This window comes from Canis lupus, chromosome X, assembly GCF_003254725.2.
Source record: "Canis lupus dingo isolate Sandy chromosome X, ASM325472v2, whole genome shotgun sequence".
In the NCBI taxonomy this organism is placed as follows: Eukaryota; Metazoa; Chordata; class Mammalia; order Carnivora; family Canidae; genus Canis; species Canis lupus.
Genome location: NC_064281.1, coordinates 7041010 through 7061221, shown reverse-complemented (window position 1 = coordinate 7061221; position 20212 = coordinate 7041010). Strand labels below are relative to the sequence as shown.

The 20212-nt window shown below is 41.1% G+C and overlaps 1 protein-coding gene across 7 annotated transcripts in view; it reads left to right on the top strand.

Annotated features, from left to right (window-relative positions):
* The window catches only part of MID1 (midline 1), a 352621-nt gene that overhangs the window by 304767 nt on the left and 27642 nt on the right, over nt 1-20212 (top strand). For all 7 annotated transcript variants that reach the window (XM_035712385.2, XM_025436333.3, XM_025436337.3 and 4 more), the window contains exons 4-5: nt 3440-3547; nt 12531-12679. In XM_035712385.2, the coding sequence (XP_035568278.1) occupies nt 3440-3547; nt 12531-12679 (257 nt within the window). The remainder of the gene's footprint in view (nt 1-3439; nt 3548-12530; nt 12680-20212) is intronic.

The following is a 20212-nucleotide window of genomic DNA, read 5'->3' as shown; positions in this document are numbered from 1 at the left end:
AAACAGCAAAACTGTGGAAAACTTCTTTGTAGTGGAAGATTTTCAGAAATATAGGGTAGCATTCAACTTATTTTATTGTACCTTTTGGAATATAAGAATGCTAGAGTTACACAAATTTGGAAGCTTCATCAAAGTATAAAAAGAGATTCGACTTTCCTGGTTTCAAAGGAAAGTCAATTCTGTGTTTTTTTTTTGAAAGATCTAAGGAAAATACTTGGCCTAAAATGAACAGATCATGTTTCCAAATTTCTGGGAATTTATATTTTGGGGCCATGGTGGTTGTGGTATCAGCTTTCTCAAAACATATTTGGCTCAACAAAGTAGATTTCGGTCTACTTTTTTTGTAAAACAAATCTATCCATCGTAAATATCAAATGGTCAGATTTTGATTAAATGGAACCCCATGTTATGATGGCAACTGGGACACTTTTCCTACCATAGAGTAACCCAAAACCCAATGATCTTCAGAGTGAAATGGATCCCAAACTAAATCGTAGTCTATTAACAAAACTATTTCTCAGTGCAGACAACACCACCTCAGATTTGTCTATGACTTCACAGTGTTACTTATTTCCTCATATACTATTTCATGTATTTACCATAATAATCCCACATGGCTGAGACAGCAGATATTACTCACCTCATTTCACAAAATAAGAGAACTTAGAAATGGATATTTTCCTTGAGTTCCCCAACATCATCATCCTGTGAGTGAGTAGAGTTAGTACTCCACACCACATTTCCTGGCACTTATTCTAGAAGTACTAGTGGGGTTAGATCAGGGTTACTCAAAACTGGAATATCATTAAGCACAGGATATGTTAGCAACAACGTCAAAACCTGAGGACTTTGTGACATGGTCAATTGATTTTTGACAAAAGTGCTAAGACACTTCAATGAAGGGAAGAATTATTTCTTCCATAAATGGTGCTTAGACAACTGGCTATGCATAGGTTTGACACAGTTTGACCCTACTCCGCACCATACACAAAACTTAACTCAAAATGGCTCATAGACCTACTAAACGTAAGAGATAAAACTTCTAGAGGAACACAGAGGCATAAATCTTCATGACCTTGGATTAGGTTGCTTAGCTATGATGCCAAAAGCACAAACGACAATAGAAAAGGAGGTAGATTGGACTCTATCAAAATTAAAAACTTTGATGCTTCAAAGGGCATCATCAAGGTGTGCCTGGCTGGCTCGGTCAGAAGAGCATGCGACTCTCGATCTCGAGGTTGTGAGTTCGAGCCCCACTTGGGGTGTAGAGATTACTTAAATAAATAAAACTTAAAAAGAAAAACAAAGGACATCACCAAGAAAATGAAAAGACTTGGGAGATATGCCTCATTTCATACAACAGCCAAAATCACTGCGCTTTCAGAACTTGCATCCCATTAGACTTACCTTGATTGTATGCTCGAGTACAATTTCGCTCTTAGGGCTCATTCTAAAAGATATTTTTTAAACGTAAGGTGATACTTCCCAGAAATTTCACTTTCCCCATCATAATGTGCCCCTGGTTTCTATATGATTACATCCTTTTCACAGCTCAGTTGTAGTCAGTTATTAAATTCAGTTTGAGGTCAAAGGGAAAGACAAGAAATTTCTTGAGAGTAGTGGCATTTGGAGTAAGTATTTCCACGGATAGCTAAATTTATTTGCGAATCCTCAAGGGGAACTAGAAATGACAACATAAAAGTAACAGTAAGAGAAATCGAGTCCGGTGATGAACTTCCTTGAAATATTAGCCTGAGTTCCACGTCTGTACTTGTCCATCAATGCATCTTGTGATTTTTTTTTTCTTTTGTTCATTAAACATTTAGCAAGCATATCTGTGTGCTAATCTGACACAGGAGCTAATCTTGGAGTTTGCTGCAGATCGCCAATGACCATCATCTTCTCAATAAGATGTTTTGAGTACTCTTTCTGCTGTGTCTTATAGTAATCAGGAATAAAACTCAAGGAATCTTGGCCTCCGGAAACAGGACATTATTTCTCTGAAGAGTCATCAGTAGATTTCTATCCTGAACTTCTGACCCTACTTCCAGTCTATCTCATTCATAGAGAATGGAATTACTCCAGTTAAATAAAGTATCCCAAATCAAAAGGGCTTAATGACTGGGCCATGTCCCCTCCCCGAGATATGCTAGAGCAATCAATGATGCTATTGTCATTCTCTGTAACACTGCAACTTCTGTGCTGTGTTAAAATCATAAAACTCATGCATGCTCTCTCCACTTCCCACAGCTGTGATTTCTGGGCCTCTTGTTTGCGAATAAGCATTTCAAAATTGTCATGAGGTGGAGGAAATAGCATGTGCAGAGTATTTCCCAAGCCCAGTTGCCAAGAATGAGCTAATTGTCACCCTCCCTTGCATATAATGAGTCTTAAAAACTTCAAATACAAGCCATTCTCTAATGATCTACCTTTTCTAGAGAATGGCATGTGTTCATTGTAGAACCTTGGTCTTTCAGAAGCATACCAGAAGTAAAATTTTAAATCATGTCATAAAATTAATAAAATAGTCAACCATCCTTTTTCTTTTTTGATGTTTCCATAGTGATGAAATACAAAGTCAATGTCTATATTTAAAAGAAAAGTAGGGACGCCTGGGTGGCTCAGCGATTGAGCGGCTGCCTTTGGCTCAGGGTGTGGTCCCAGGGTCCTGGGATCGAATCCCACCTGGGGCTCCCTTCGAGGAGCCTGCTGCTCCCTCTGCCTATGTCTCTGCCTCTCTCTGTGCCTCTCATGAATAAATAAATAAAATCTTTAAAAAAGTAAATATGATATAATCTTGCTACCTTGCTTTTGGAAAATTTGTTCAATGGACATCGATAGTAATCTACCCTCCATAAAGGAATAATATTGTGTTTTTAACTTACTTTTTATGTTTAAAAGGCCAAAATTACACTTTCTTTCAAGGAAGAAAAGCAGGAATTACAAATATATTTCATGTGTTGATCTCCAACTAATTGGTAATAGCTACATATATGTGGGATTAAGGAAGATGCTGAGGCCAAGTATGGCTTAGTAGAAAAGACTGCTACCATTGGATAATAGTGTTCTCCAAGGATGCAAGATAGGGAATGGACACTAAGTCCTATATTTTCCATCTCTATATAATTGGAAGAAAAGTTAACGTTTAAAATATCTTTTTAGGGACCCCTGGATGGCTCAGCGGTTGAGCGTCTGCATTCAGCCCAGGACATGATCCTGGAGTCCTGGGATCGAGTCCCACATTGGGCACCCTGCATGGAGCCTGCTTCTCTCTCTGCCTGTGTCTCTGCCTCTCTCTCTGTGGGTCTCTCATGAATAAATAAAATCTTTAAAAAGTATATGTTTTTAGTGATCACCAGAAACACAGTAGTCTACATTAAAGAGCGTGTAACTGAAAACAAAGGCCAAATAAATGCTTACTATTCTATCTATCCTGTAGGTCAATGCATCACGTCAAGAAGCCAAATTGATGGAGGAGTGTGATCTTCTCATTGAGATCATTCAGCAAAGACGACAGATTATTGGAACCAAGATCAAAGAAGGGAAGGTATGATTTCTAGGGCAGAATATTTCATATTCTCTACCTGGAGAAAACATATTCCCATGTACATCAATAGCTTAGGAAATATTGAATACCCCCCTTTTCTATATTTTCTGTAATCTCCTTTTAAGTCTCTAAGGCGGAGCTCAAAGGCCCCTGGTTGGCCATTTTTTTGTCCAACCCTTTCTTTGTATTATCATGGTGTCCTATGCACACCTATAATACAGGGATTATGTTACATTACCTCTGCTCCATTACTGAACTTCTGGGGGCAGCATGAAGCTCTGGTCTATTATAGCTGTTGTTTTCATCTTTCTTCTCTAGGTAGGTTCCACAGAGGAGGAGTTCATTTCATATTTACTGCTATATTTTAGCAGTTAACACAGTATTAAATAAATGTGTCAGAGAGCCTGGGTGGCTCAGTCAGTTAAGCATCTGCCTTTGGCTCAGGTCACATGATCCCATGGTTCTGAGATCAAGTCCCCCATCAGGCTCCCTGCTCAGTGGGGAGTCTGCTTTTCCCTCTACCCCTCCCTCCTGCTCATGCTTTCTCTATCATTATCCCTCTGTGTCTCGCAAATAAATAATAAATAAATAAATGTTTCAATGAATCAGATTTTATATAGAAATTGCAAAGTGTTTTCCTATGCTGTTGAGCAAATTCAGACAGGTATAATTTCATGGTGGCAAAACTCCTATAGTTTCACTATATCATATATCCCTTTGTGAATATATTAATAGTAATTCCTTTCTAATGTCTGTATGTTTAAAATTCCTATGGTTTTTATTGAAATACCTAGGATCCATTTTATTTTACCCATTTCTCTGCCACCCTCAAAAGGTAATTTTGTAAATATTTTAAAAGTAGAAACATTCATTCAAAATACAATAAACTCATGAAGTTCTATTATTACTGCTCATAACCATACTTTAATGAAATCTGTATAATTAAATTAGCAACTATTAAGTGGTGCACAGAGGTTACAATAACTAATATATGTGCTCGTCTCTGTTTTTTACCAAATTTAAAAGGTAATTTCAATATTGCATAATATTTTAACCACTTTGTCTATATAGGCTGAAAAATATTTATAATGTAAATTGCGATGTGATCAGAAAAAAGTCAAATCAAATAGCTCTTGAAGCTGGTCCAGTGAATTAACAAATTAATATGAAATCATTCCTTGGCCAAGAACTGACTCAGGTGTGTTGAGAAGCAACTTTTCCCTACGTACAAATTGTACAATTTAGAAGAACACTGAGTGGGGCACCAGGGTGGCTCAGTCTGCTTTTGGCTCAGGTCATGATCTTGGGGTCCTGAGATCAAGCACCACATGGGGCTCCCTGCTGAGCAAGGAGTCTGCTTCTCCCTCACTCTCTCCTCCCCCTGCTCTTGCGCTCTCTCTCTGTCTCTCAAATAAATAAATAAAACCTTTAAAGAAAAAAAAAGAGCACTGTCAGCCAGGAATCCTTACAGGATATTTTTCCTCTTCCCTTATCATACACCACATGTGTACATCTCTTAATACCTGACATCTTCCAGGTCCTCAGATACGATTGTCTGAAGTACAGCTGCAATTAATTAATATGCATGTGAAAGGGAATGTGTTGCCTTTACATGGTGCTAGGATCAGCTCTCAATAGTCCGGTATTAGTTTCTTATCGCTGTTGTAACAAATTACCACAAACTGGGTGGCTTCAAACAACAGATTTAGTATCTGACCTTCTGGAGGTCGGGAGTCAAAAATCCATTCCATTGGGCTTAAAGTCAAGATTTAGGCAGCGCTGTTTCTTTCCGGAGGCTCTAGGGCAAAATCCATTTGTTGCCTTTTCTGGCTTTTAGAGGCCACCCACATTCCTTGGCTCCTGGTTTATCACATCATTCTGACCTTTGCTTCCCTCCTCAGGTCTCTTTCTCTAACAGTTCTCTCTGCTTCTCTCTTCTAAGGATCCTTCTAATTACACTGGGATCACCCAGATCATTCAGGATAATACCCGCTCCCTCAAGATCCTTGCCTTAATCACATCTGCAATGTCCCTTTTGTCATGTAAAGCGCCATAGTTCAAAAACTACTGGGGTTAAGATAGGAGCATTTCTGGGGGGCCTCTATTCAGCCTGGCCAGCAGGCCTTTCCTTTGCTTAACTTCCTAGCATGACAGGGTGTCTCTCAGGAGCTAGATCAAAGTAGTGAAGGGGGCTCTGCAGTTCTGGCCATGGTGATGCAGGGGGTTCGTGCTCTGGTGCACCCACTCCACTCTCTCGTCAGTGACAAGAGAACATAGTGGAATGGGAAAGCAAAGAGATACAGCTGAATCCAAAGCAAGATAAAGGTTTCCATGATCCAGAAATGGACAAGTCCCCAATGCTGCAATTTGGCTAAAACATGGGAGTGGGACTTGGTCTGGAAGACACCAAAGTAGCTACAGCTTCAACTCCAACGGATGAAGAGCTCTTGAAGCCTTGGGTTAAAGGGGCTGGAAGTGCCCCAATGGTATCGGGGACTAAAACCAGGCTCGTTGGTTAATGCCACAGGCCGCATAAGGCTTCTCAGTTCATTAAAAGGCACTGAAAAAGACTATTGCCAACTTCTCCTAGGATTTTAGTTTTTAGCGATTTCAGGCCTGCGAGTCTGGAACAAGTCAGTTGTTGGGCTGGAGCCTGCCTCTGCACTATTTCTGATACCTGCACAGGAGAGAAGCCTCAGAAATGCAGAGGATCCCTGAATGAAGACCCCCAAGGGAGGGAGGGGGGACAACTGATGGTAAAAATAAAAAAATAATAATAATAAAACTGATGGTAAAACCAGTTGGCCGAGGGGATAAGAGAGGGCTAAGCCAGGAGGGTGAGGGAGAAAAGGATTATGAATGACTTCTTCCCTTTAAATCTGAAACTCAAACCGCAGTTCTGAAGCATATAAAAAAATCTTGCATCTCTAAAAATATAGCCCACAAAATCAGCAAAGGCATTATCTCATCCCAGGTGAAATTCATTTTATGGGAAAATATAAAAAAAGATGTTTGAAATGATAAATAAAGGGATACCTTCTATTTTTAAGAGAGCAAAACCTTGTGAAGCCACACAAGGTTATAAAATCAGAAAGAAAGACTTAGGAAAATAGCAAACTAGCAGTTTGGGAAGTAAAATGTAGACATTAATACAAAGACAACTCAGCTGCAAGGGGAATTTGGAAACTGAGTTTTAAGCCTCCACATAGGAGACACTATTCTGCATGTAAGAATATGAAATTCGAGCCATATTCCATGCCATATCCAAAAATTAAATCTGAATGGATCATATTCCTAATACAAAAGACAAAACGGTAAAACTTCTAGAAGAAAACATGGGAGGAAATCTTGGTGAACCTTCAATTGGTCAAAGATTGTTCATATGCAATGTTAGAAACATCAAAGAAATATTTACAAATGAAGCAGCTAAGTGCATTTCATCAAAAGCAAAAACTTCTCTCTAAAAGGCACTGTTAAGAGAATATGAAGACAAGCCACAGGTTGGGGACAAATATAAATTTTTTATCTAAATAAAAAAGTATTTGTATGCAGGTATATAACAGATTCTCAAAACTCGTTAGTAAGGAAACAACACCTTTACCAAAATAGATAAAAGATTTGAATAGGTACTTTACCAAGGAAGGTATACGGATGGCAAATAAGCACAGGAAAAGATGTCCAAATCATTAGTTATTAAGGAAGGCGTTGAGAAAAGTCAATGAGGCAAATTAGAACTTCAATGAGATGCCCTACTTACCTAGTAGAACAGTTAAAATGAAAAAGATGGACTGTAACAAGTGTTGTTGAGAACATGAAAGAACTGGAAATCACATGCCGTCTATATGAATAAAACTGCATTTTGGAAAACTGTTTCTTAAGTAGTTAAACATACACTTACCATATGAATCCAGCCATTCTAGGTGTTCACCAAGAGAAATGAAACCATATGTCCCTATAGGACACATACATGAATTCTCACAGGACCGGGGAAGGGCTATTACCCTTCAAATTGGAAATGACCGAAGTGTCCATCAGCAGATGGATGGATACACAGTTTGTGACACATCCGCACAATGAAATACTACTCAGCAACCAAAAAGAACGCGCTGCAGATACATGCAACCACATGGATGAATCTCAATAAATTATGGTGAGTGAAAGAAGCCGGACAGAAGATAGCATGTACTGCATGGATTCATTCATACAGAAGTTTAGAAACCACATTTTCTAATAATCTACGGTGACAGAAGACAAATCAGTGGTTGCTTGGGGATGAGTGACAGGGAGTGGCGGTGGAGGGAGGAGAGGATGAATCACCAAGGGGCAGGAGGAAAAGTGGAGACATGATCTATTTGTTCGTTATCTTACGGGTTTATGCATATTTGAAGACTTACCAAATTTGCGCTTTAAATATATACAGTTTGTCATATGTTGATTATATCTCAATAAAGCTGTTGATAAGACAATTGTATATTTATATAATGGAACAGTCCTCAAAATCCTATTTTAAAATAGGATAGAAGAGAGTGCTTTCTAGGGCGATACATATTGCCCTCGTTCACATGGACAAGTCGCAAAAATACAAACAAGCTTACAGTGCTTTGCACGGAATGAGAGTTGTTACATAAAATTTGATAAACTGCAAAAAAGTCCCATACAATGTTTGGGCATGTGTACGTATTTGGGAGTGATCCACCCTGAATTCAAAAAGGTGTTTTCCTCTGGAGAAGGACTTGAATGGAATTCGGGAGGGCTTCAGCGCTGTCAATAAAAATTTACTTCCTTTTGAGAACTCTTACGCTAATATGACAAGAAGATGGAGATTTGGGAGAGCTGATACTGTGTACAGGGAAGTTGATGATATTACTTTAAAAATTGCCTGTGTGTTTGACATTTATCACTTTCTAAAAAGCGCACCCCTGCTCGGGATGTTATCTCTGAAGGCAGTAATAGAAAGCAAACATCACTCAGGAAAGATGAGGCCCAGTTTGGCTTTCTCTTGAGTTACTGCTTTGGCACATCACCAAGGTCTAGTGGATCCCAAACCTCGGAGTTCACAGTGGCTGAGTCCCCGGCCAGCACTGGTGGTGTTAGAGATGCATTTTGAAGAACAGGGCATGAGTACCAACACTCTGGAAATCTGAGGTGCTGGGCAGGGAGGGCAGGTAAGGACTGGGTACCCAAGGAGGATGCTCAGGGTGCTGTCCGGGCAGCCTAAGGACGCTGAATCCAGAGAAGGGACAGTGGGAGCCTCTCACCAACACTTGGAAATGTGGGAGCTGGAGGGAGATCTGGCAAGATCGTGGGGATCACGGTGGTGAACTTCACCACCTCCTGACTTCGCTGCCATGTACCTCTGGTGCGGATCACAAGCCCGTTGGACCTGGTGGAGACAGACTCACCGCGACCCCTCCAGCTGGGGGCCTGCCAGGCAGGCAGGGTCGGGACACACTGGGGACATACTGGTCATTCCTGCTCTCAGACCATCGTGCATTCTTCGCAATAAATAGCTCAGGCAGCCTTTCTACTTGGACGGACTGGAGAGTCTCAAGCCGTGAGACTCCCTGGGAAAGAATTGTCTTATCTCTTCAGGAGTAGGAGATAAATTTCATGTCAACACACGAAAAGCTGGCAGCAGACTCCAGATTGAGTAAAATATGTGTTTTATGTGCAGACACCGATCAATGGTACAAGGCTGTGGCCACAGAGAGAAAAAGTCCTTTCTCTTCACCGCTTTCACATACTCTAAATCGCCAACAGTTAAGATAATTAACTGGCCTACATGTTCGGGCTTTTCTAGAGCGTTATAGAAATGCCAACTCAGGCCTCAATGGCAATTCAGATTCTTGTGCCATCGGTTGATAGGACATAACAATTTTGGGGTGGGAATCCTACAGCATATATAAAAGCACATATATTAAAAGCATTTAAAGAAAAATGAAGGGCAACTTTTAAAAAGCATGTGTAAGGTATAATAAACAGCAGATAAATTGGTATCTATCGGCCCATGTCCTCACTAACAGGAGATTCAACAGGCAGGTTATTTCCGTGATGAGTATGGAGTGAATTCCTGAAATTACAATTTGCAATCAACACTTCCCAAAGGAAAAAAGAACAGAGCCAACTTGGAAAAACGGAATAATACATATAAAGAATCTTCTTATGTGTCGATACCCAGTGTTTCTTTTCAAAAATCAAATTGTATTTGTCTTGTCAGATTTTTAAAATAGGATATGAGAATGTTTTCTAGTGACAAAATTAATATTTTGCTAAATGCTCGGTGTCTGATTCTTGAAGTGCTTATGTCAAGCAGGATAGTGTTTCCCAGAATGTGGTTCAGAGCAGGGCCATTTGATCAGAGTCACTGAAGTTGGCAAACTTTTTCTGTAAAGGGCCAGGTAATAAATATTTTTAGGTTTTGCCGTACAGTTTCTGTTGCAGCAGCTCACCTCTACCAACTGTTGTAGTGTGAAAGCAGCCAGAGATGATTCATAAATGAATGAGTGTGACAGTGTGCCAATAAAACTTTATTTATACAAAACGGTGTGTGCTGAATATGGCTTACAGACCATAGTTTGTGAACATCCAACTTAAAGTAGTGGTTTTCTTTCTTTTTTTGACTGAAACCCACAGTAAAAAATACAGAAGACATGAAATCTCGCACGCTTGCGCACACAAAAAGGTTTTGCAAAACCTACTTTGCCCTTTGTACCGGGAGCGCACTCTGCTACTTTCTTTTCTCCTCTCTTCTAGTTAGTTTATTTTATTTTAATTTTTTTTTAGTTAGTTTATTTTAAATGCTAGCCCTGACCATAGGACTGATCCATCACCTGTAGCTCATTGCCTGTTGAAATGCAGATTCCCGTTGCTCTGACAGTATCAGCTTTTTACCAAGGATATTGGAGAGTGGGCCCAAACATCTACAGTTTCTCTTTTAAAAAGATCCCCAGCAGATTCTTGTGCACACCACTTTGGAAAGCTCCGATCCGATGTATCAGATGGAACTGTACACCTGAACCACAATTTAAATTATGCCAATGATTGTTTTCTGTAAAGCATTCCTGTGTTCTTTCTTTCTTTCTTTTTTTTTTTTTCATTCCTGTGTTTTCAAAGGAGGCTCTCATTTTGGCTTGCTTCAACTTACACATGATTTAGGTTTTGTTTGTTTTTTTTTTATCTTTTCCTCTTACTGCCACTTTTATTTTCCAATATCATGACAGAAGAAAAGAAAGAAGAAAGTAGAGTTCAGGCATTGTGGCATTTGTAGTCTGTGGGATCACTAATAGGCATACCGGAAGGATAAGTGATTGACACAGGGTTATTCTATAGGAGTATTTTGACCTTGTGTGTCTTTTGTTAGAATTGTGTTAAACACCCTTAATTGTGTTGTATGATTAAATATTTCATTCGCTTGGTTGGTGAGGGACTCTAAGTCATTTTCCTTCCTCTGATGGACATGTTCTAGTGTCTTGAATTGGACTCTATGCCTTTCTTAGCTTTACCTCTGGACGGAATGATATTAGATGCTAAATTCAATTTGGTGTAAAATAAGTGTTATTTCATTCAACTAATGAACATGGTTAATCTGCTGCGGACGGTCCCTCTAATTATAATGAGTTAAGTCTTTTACTAGGCTTAATATCATATGCTGTTTGCTCCAAGATTTTGACACTTCTCTAACTCTCTACTTTCAGGAATCTTTCTCACTCTTGCCCGAGATCTTGTGGCTGCTGCCTCTCGGTGCAGCATTAATTTCCTTTGTTTGCTGCAGTACAACATAGCTGGAATCAGATGTTCCTTAGAGGCTTCAAGTTCTGACATCTCCTTCCTTCCTTTTCTTCGATTAAAGTTGCATGGGGATGATAATGATGACTTGGAGAAAGAAGGAATTTCTTGGAGTTAGCAGGAATTCTGGAGGGAGCTGGAGCCAGCCTTGTCTGTAAGACAGATTAACTGGCCTCCTTCCTACCCTTTCACCCAGGGCTGTTTTCCATTCCGGAATGATCCTGAAGCCGGCCAAGACCTGTCCCAGGCTGTGTGGATGGGGCACTGGGCGCACGGCAATTCCAATTAGCGGTCTAATTTTGACTTGGCTTCTGGCCAGAGGGCTTCATCTCACAGCACATTTCAAACACCGGAGCGAATGGTCAAGTGGGTTACCGTGCACTTATCTTGGCCTACCCCTGAGGTTACGGTCAATTACGTTTGAGGGTCGTTTTCAAGCAAGACAGAATCAGGAATTGGAATGGAGGTTGGAACCAAACATGCATTTTTATACCGACTGGGAAATGCTTATCAAAATAGTTCTTAGTTATCAAGTCAGCACAAAGTGCCTGGAAATGACGTTCCCAGTGAGGGGAAATGGCCCAGCTGTGCTTTTTTTGGCTTTCTCTCATCTGCTCAACAGGAAAAATATTAATCAATGGAAAAAAACGCTCTCTTTCTGTTAATTTAACACATGAGTTTTAGATCGTGTGGGAAATAGTAATACCTCATGTTTTCACATCACAGTTTTATTGCGTGGATTGCAAGGGCCTTTCTAGAAAATGATTCTTACTTAAGCCACACGTTTGCACCCACGGAGATGTTTTATTTTCTCGATGGTCCAGCAGAAAATCTGAGCTGGAGAAACGTCCCAGCGCCGGCTGCCTTCTCACAGTAATTGAGTGGAATGGTGAAGGAAGAGGTCTGGTGACCCTTGTGACTTGCCATTAGGCAACACCTTTTTTCCCCATCAACAAGGAAGCAATTCACAATAAAGTATTTTCTCATAAAACAAATTAGCAACGCTTCTCCAAGGAGATAAAGACTCTCCAGGCCAGGAGTCCCGTAACTGGGATTTCCACCTTTCCCTACCCACTCTTTGGACTTGTCTTGAAGGACGAGTTGCGTGCAATGTGATGCACACTTCCGAAGGATCCAGCCGGATGCGTCTAACCTAAGTGAGCCCCCCCACCTAACCGTCTCCATGTCTCTTTTCAAGGTGATGAGGCTTCGCAAACTGGCTCAGCAGATTGCAAACTGCAAGCAGTGCATCGAGCGGTCGGCATCCCTCATCTCCCAGGCGGAACACTCTCTGAAGGAGAATGATCATGCGCGCTTCCTACAGACGGCTAAGAACATCACCGAGAGGTGAGTGTGGAGGGCTGCTGGCAACTTCTCAGCTGCCGGGGCTCCGGTGTCTGGGGATGGGGAGTAATCGGTTGGCCTTGCCCTCGCCTTGCTTTTTGTTTTCATTTTCGAGGCTGAGTACCAGGAGAATAGAGGCTTTGAGTTGCTTTGTTCCAGCCAAAGATGCTTCCCTTTGACATGTCAAAGCCTTTTCAGTAGCGCCCTGGAGTTCAAGGCCTTTGAAACAAGAGTCCACCAGTTAGAAAGAATAAAATCAGCCTTTGCTTTTGCGGGGGCAGAAAGCTCACCGTGGCACAAAAACAGCATTTATTGTGACTCCCAGACCTGATCTTATCGTACATTTGATAACAAAGAGTCAAAATGAGGGCAGTCACATAAAAGAGAATCTTTTCTTCCATCTCAGGGCTCATCTATTAAAGAGAGAGAGAGAGAAAAGCAAACGCCCAGGTGTTGCTCTGTGTTAGACCTGTTTTTATTTGGTGGAGAAACTTCGCCTCGTCAGAAAGGTCAAAGCTGACTCATGTTGGAGAGAAAGGACCCAACTGTCAATCTCCTACCTCTTTCTCTTAAAGTGTCCTTGATTCTAGGGCAGGGAACATAAAGATGCCATTATTTGAATGGTCAGTTCAGCAGTAAAACTGGTGGGACTCGGGACTCCTTCCCTTCACATCTTTGATTGGCATAAAATCACTCACCTTCACTGCTGACAAGGCCTACGGCAGCTGTAGTAAAGCCAGAGCACCTGACGCCACCTAAGTGTTCCCTCCAACCCATGACAACGCCCTTGACTTTTCATTCATTTTAATTTTCAGTCACTTGCCCCTTATGCAAAGCAATAATGGAATCCCCTCACCGGACCACCCCAGCCCGTTCATGCACGCTGGTCTTCATCCTAGAGCAGAAGTCTGCAGACTTCAATAAGGGACCAGAGATGAAATATTTTCCAGGCCTGTGGGTTATAAGGGCCTCCTTCAGGATGACTCAGCTCTACCGTGATAGCTCCATAGCAGCCTATCATAGACAAAACGGCAACAAACAGGCGTGGCTATGCTTCTAAAAACACTTCCCCAAACGGGTATTTGGCCCTCTGACTGTCTTTTGCCAACCCCTGGCCCAGGGGGAAAAATACCCACCATCTCATGGCTTGAATTCCTTCAAGGAAAGAGAAAGAAAAGTAACCTTACTTGATTGCGTGTTTGCGTTGGAAACCGCGCTAATTCTCAAAATCTCACTTAGAGGTAGGCATTGATATTTCTCTTTTCAGGGTTCTTTCCATTAGAGAAACGTACAATGGTTTTACAACTCTGGTTTTGTATCGAACCAGCTTCGTTGTGCTATTTCTTATATTTGAGAAAGAATTCTCCTGCGACTGGTTATGATACTTAATCTCTTCCAAAGCACATGGCTAACATGGCTGGTTATCATCCCTTTTATATCCTTAAAATGATCGCCTCCTTACTCTTAGGAAAAGCCAGTGTCTTTCCTCATGCCTCCTCGGTTCTGAGTGTTTAATTGTCTTCACAGCTCTCCCCTGGACTCTATCCAGTTGCTTTATGTTCATCCTAAGGTTAAGCACGGCAAATAGCATTAATACTCCAGTGTACCTAGGACACTCTACTAGACAGTGTTTACACTTACGTCATGGTTTCCAACTGGGATCCAAGAGTGCTTTTCTCTGGCAATAAATCAGGAGATGTCCAAATGAAATGGTTACTCTGAGCTGCATTTCTCAGCAATCCCCCAAAATTTGATCAAGTGTAATATGAATACACTCTCACCTACGGAGAGGAGAGAATGTGGCACCATAACAGTTAAGATAGAACATTCTGAAAGAAGACCTACCTTTGAAGCATAGCATAAGCGCATGAATGTCCACATGTGATCTCCCACAGATCCAGCAGGTCATAACCAGTCCCATTCACCTCTACCTGCAACAAGCCCATCTCTTCAAGGATGGAAACGTGCTTTTGATTTTTCTTTCTACAGATGAATTGTATAATACAGTTGACCCTTGAACAGCATGGGTTTGAACTGCTCAGGTCCACTTATACATGGATTTAAAAAAAATACAGTACAATACTGTAAATGTATTTTCTCAATAACATTTTCTATAATAATGTTTCTTAATATTTTCTTCTCTCTAGCTTACTTTATTGTAAGAATGCAGAGTATAATACATATAACATACAAAAGATATGTCAGCGGACTCTATGTCATCAGTCAGACTTCTGGCCATCAGTAGGTTCTTGATACTTAAGTTTCGGGGAGCCAAAGGTCCTACGTGGATTTTCCACTGGGTGGGGGGGCAGTGCCCCTAATCTCTATATTGTTCAAGGGTCAACTGTATATACCATATTCTCAAGCCTCACTATAGTTCTTAGTGTAGTTGTGCTTTTTTATAAAATCATTTTTTAAACATTTTTATGTATTTATACATGAGAGACACAGAGAGAGAGAGGCAGAGACACAGGCAGAGAGAGGAGCAGGCTCCATGCAGAGGGCCCGATGTGGGACTCGATCCTGGGACTCCAGGATCACGCCCTGGGCCGAAGGGAGGGGCTCAATCGCTGAGCCACCTGGGCGTCCCTAAAATCATTTTAAATAAGCAAAACTATTCACTAAATCCAGGCATAAGAAAGTTGGCCTCCTGCTTATGAGAAGGCTAAACTTCCATCAAGTTTGAAGACGTAGGGCGTATAAACATTTGCCAAGAGTCTTTTCCCTCTGTTTCTGCAGCCCCTCTCTTCCCATCTCTATCGTGTCAATCCTCTTGGTCAATTCCTGAGCCTTTCTCTCTTTCCAGGATTGGAGTGTAGTGAAAGGGCAGGGAGCTTGGACTAGGACCTGGGAGACTCAGGTTCTGGTCCCAGCACTGCCACTTTTTGGGTTTAGCCATGAGCTGTTTTCTGCATAGAATATTGGGCTCATAGGGACCCCCAGGTTGGCTCAGCCAGTTAAGCATCTGACTTGGCTTGGATCATGATCTCAGGGTCCTGGGATTGAGCCTCACGTCGGACTCCATGCTCAGCGGGGAGTCTGCTTCTTCCTCTGCCTCTGTCCCTCCTCCCGCTCTCTCAAATAAATAAAATCTTTTTTAAAAAAAAAAAAAAGGAAAAAAAAGAAAATTGGGCCTCATAGTAGCTGCTTCTGTCAGTAGTTGTAATAATATTGCTGAGGACTCCTAAGAACAGGCCTTTGGCATCATAGATACTCCGTCACAGCACTTGGATATAATTTCTCATGGTTTAGTATGTCAGTATGACCCCACCGTGTATGTCTGTCCTGGGGCTGGTCTCTGCCTGTCTCTACTCTTCAATCCTTTACTTAGTAAATAAACTTCTTCTCTAGGACGTGACTTCATAATTCTCTGCCTCCTATTGTATCTGCCTTGGGCTTTGGCACCTGTATACTTCTAAACCATCTTTATTCTTGTATTCAAGGGTGGAAAGCCCGAAACAAAGTTTTAATCCTGCAAGCCTTCTTGAAATGAGACTTGGGTGAGATTTTTCTGCATCTTTAAATTGCTTGAAGTAGATATATTCACCTAAAGGCTGAATCACCCGCAATAAGGTTTTCACAAAAAACAAAACAAAACAAAAAAACAAACACCGAAGAAGAGAGACCTGCAAGCTTTACATTGTGAGATGCATATGCTTCAAAATCAAGTGTCTGGCTCTGTGCTAATTGCTTAGCAGTAATTATGGATGGCATTGGGGCAGCTCCTTTAACACTTGAGTCTAATTTTGCTTATACGCTCCTAGTAGGCAGCAGACCCCCAGCCACCTTGTTTTCCCCATTATAGCCCCAGCACATAGCAATCTGTCTGACACGAGTGAATGAGTGACCATATTGTAAAACAGGTCGATTATTCTTACCTAATATGGTTATTATAGGGACAAAATGAAATAATATAGTAAAACTCTTATTCTGGTCCCTGTCCCAAAGTGATCAGGCAACAAATGCTAATTCCCTTCCTTCCCACTCACTAAACTGATGCAAATGTATTGTATAACATACCACACTCTCAAGCCACACTAGTATATAGGTGTCCTGTGTGATTGTACAGTCATCTTTACAAAATTACATTAAGTAAGCAAAACTCTTCACTAAATTGAAGCATAAGAAAGTTGGTCTACTTCTTAAATCTGAAATTAAAATCACTTTTAGCAGCAAATTATCAAGAGGATGATGAAAAGAAACGTCCCTCCTAATGGTACCCATTTCTCAGAGCTCCTAGGAGGGTGTCCCGACTCCACAAAGTGACCCCTTTGTCCTTCAACACCATAAGCAGTTCAAGGATCTATCAGACTTACCCAGACTATAAAGCCAAGAGCTCTGGTTGTCAACATTGGAAAAATGTCACTTGATTTGAAGAATTCAAGCACACATGATGAGTGGTTTTTGAAGTGTGTTCTGGTAGGGTGTTAATTGGTGTTAAAACAACAACAAAGTTCCAGAGCCAAGTGCATTTGGGAAATCCTGAGCAGACCAAAGTAAACCACATTTTGTTGCTGGGAGACCTCACTGAGTTTTACCACGGTGATTTGCCCACTTGCCCAAGAAAGACCCACTTAAGTGCCATTGTCAGGGGTCTGGCATGGGGGTGATATTAGGCGGGAAGAGTAGAGCATCTTCCCCTGGCATTGACTGTTTGACAGAAATCCTGTGAACAGTGTAGCTCCAGACACTTCCACCTTCTGGAAAACAGGCCCCATGTGGCTCCTAGCAAACAGAGTGTCTTGGAGATTAGGAGCATCGAAGTCAAGATCAAAATAGGAAGTGATGTGCAGCTCACCCCCTGAAGCATCAAGATAGGACACAATGTTCTTATTTGCTGCCACATGCTAAGAGCTTAACACACACCTACAAGCATATACACAGCCGCACACACACACACACACACACACACAACTATGAAAGCACGGAATTGCACAAGTGGCATAATACTGATGGCCCCAGTGGATTTTGGCAATGCATCTGAAAGGCCAGAAGATGGGCAACAAGGATTTGGGGAATAAAAACACGGCCTAAAAATGTTGAATTTGGCAGATCTCCCCTCTCCTGTCACTCCAATTAAGAATTTGAAATTATAGCCAAAGATAAATATCTTTTCCATCAGAAAATGTGTAGGTGTTAAAAGCTGCAGTCATCTGCATAGATTCTTGCTGTCAGCCTTTGCCTCCCAGGCTCAGGGGCTTTCAGCCTTTCTCTTTCCACTCCGCAAAGGCACCCCCATCAAGGTGGCAGGCATTTTTAACACTGTCACTGGCCTGACGCACGGTTTAGTTAACTGTGGACCATAGAATGGGGAGAAACTTGGGAGTGAGATCTATTTTGGATGAGCCCAAACAGAAGCTTTTGCCACTGGCCCGGGAAAGTGCTGAAGTGAGATTATCTATTCAGAGCCCTCGGGATCCTCTCAGCCCAAGATCTGTGCCATGCAAGATGGGCAGACAAATGCAATAGAAAGATGCTGGTTTCTCAGTAGCTCAGTGCGCTTCTCCCTGCTGGACATCGTGAGACATTCTAATTGGGGTTTCACTCTGAAATTTTTATTTGAGGAGGACACATGGGCACAGCAATGTTTCTTTTAACTTATCTGCACTGATGCAAATATTTCAGGCTCTTCAGTACCTGGCACACTTTAAGAGCTTATTATATAGATTTGTTGAGTAGTCCTGGGATCACTCAGAGTTTTGAGGAGTTTTTGCGATTGTGGGGCATAAGGAAAGCATTTTTGTAAGTACACTTTGACCACCTGTGAAAAATGCCTAGCAACCATCCCTTTATCCATCAGGCTAAATTAGCAGGTGTTCGTCACAATAATTGGCCCACTCCCCTCGGGTGCGCTCTTTAGCCAACAAGATCCCACAACTCTGCTATTCACTGTTTCTTGGTGAAGGAGTTAGGTGGTGAATTTAGATTCTCCACTCTCATTCAAACACTTGAAAGTTTTCTTTCCCGAATTCATGCCTCTTCAAACTTTTCATCCATCGATCCCAACATCATCCGGATTATTACGTTGTTAATTATCCTGTCTGATCCCCTCCATCTACACAACTGAACATGAACCAGAAGGGCAATTACAGAAACCTTATTTCTAAGGATTTTGAGCACTTCACAGGTGTAACTTTTACTGAGGTGAATTTCGTCTAACATAAAATTAACCATTTTAATGGGTGCAATTCAGTGGCATTTAGTACATTCACAGTGTTGTACAATTACTACCTCTGTCGAGTTCTGAAATCTTTTTATTACCTCCCGAGAAACTCCATACCCATTACATAGTCATTGTCCATTGCCTCCTCCCGCCTCCCCCGGCCAGCCCCTGGCAACCACTAATCTGCTGTGACTCTATGAATTCACCTATTCTGGAAATTTCATAGAAATGGGTCATACAATACATGGCCTTTTGCATCGAGCTTCTTTCACTTAGCATAACACTTTCAAGGTTCATCCACACTGTAGCGTGTATTAGTACATCACTCCTTTCTATGGATGAATGATATTCCATTGTATGGATAGACCCACAAGTATAATTTTTATAGCCAAAGAAGTATATTATCTTTATAAAATACAAAGTTTTAAGAGCCATTAAGAGATCATGTCTCCTTAGGTAACCAGGTTGAATTTTTTTCTAGATTAAATGGAAGAATGTAGACCTAGAATTCTCCTGGCTGCTGCCAGCTGGCTTTGTGACCTTGTATAAATGAGCATCAAGACTCTTGATTAGAAAATAAGTAACTAGATTTAGGGCTGAGCCATTTCAGAGTGTTTCTTTGCTCAGAAATTCCCATACGGTACTTAGTACCATATACAGAATTAGGTCCGTGGTGGTATTTACCAAACTTCATGAAATACCCAAATCAACAAGATTACAGGGCTGGCATGGTCTGATATGCTCAGACGTGGTTCACATCATGCCACAATTGTATTGTTTTTCAGAAAATCACTTGTGTTTTTTAATTAGTCCAAACGTTCTGCTATTAGTAACTGAACTTTGCAAATCAACTTGAGAGCTTCACACACACCTAGCAGGAGATTCTCTCATAGCAGGAGAGTCATATTAGCCAATATGTTGCTTTATAGTGTATAAATCAGAGCTCTACCTAGCAACCCTAAATGAAGAGGGAAAATGGTGCATCCGTTGGAAGAATTTGCAAGAAAGCTCATGAATATTTTCCATGGCATCTGCTGGGAATATGGTGGAAAAAAAAAAAAAGAATACAAGGAGAACGAAACGAGCCAGACAAAAAAACTCCTTTTTTTATGTTTATTTTAGAGAGAGGCTAGTAATTGATTAAACTAATCCAATATCTGGAAACATTCTTTTTTAATCTTCACTTTGCCTTTTATGCAGTTTGAAATTTTGGAGAGTCCTCTTTGAAGTGGAGCAGGGTCGAGTCTGAAAGGAACAAACAGTTTCCCAGACAGATGTGTGAAGAAATGCCTGGAGCTATGTGCTTCTCGCCGGGGTTAGATGTGAAGGGGCCAGGCTGTTAAATACACAGCAACATGAAATATGAATATTCT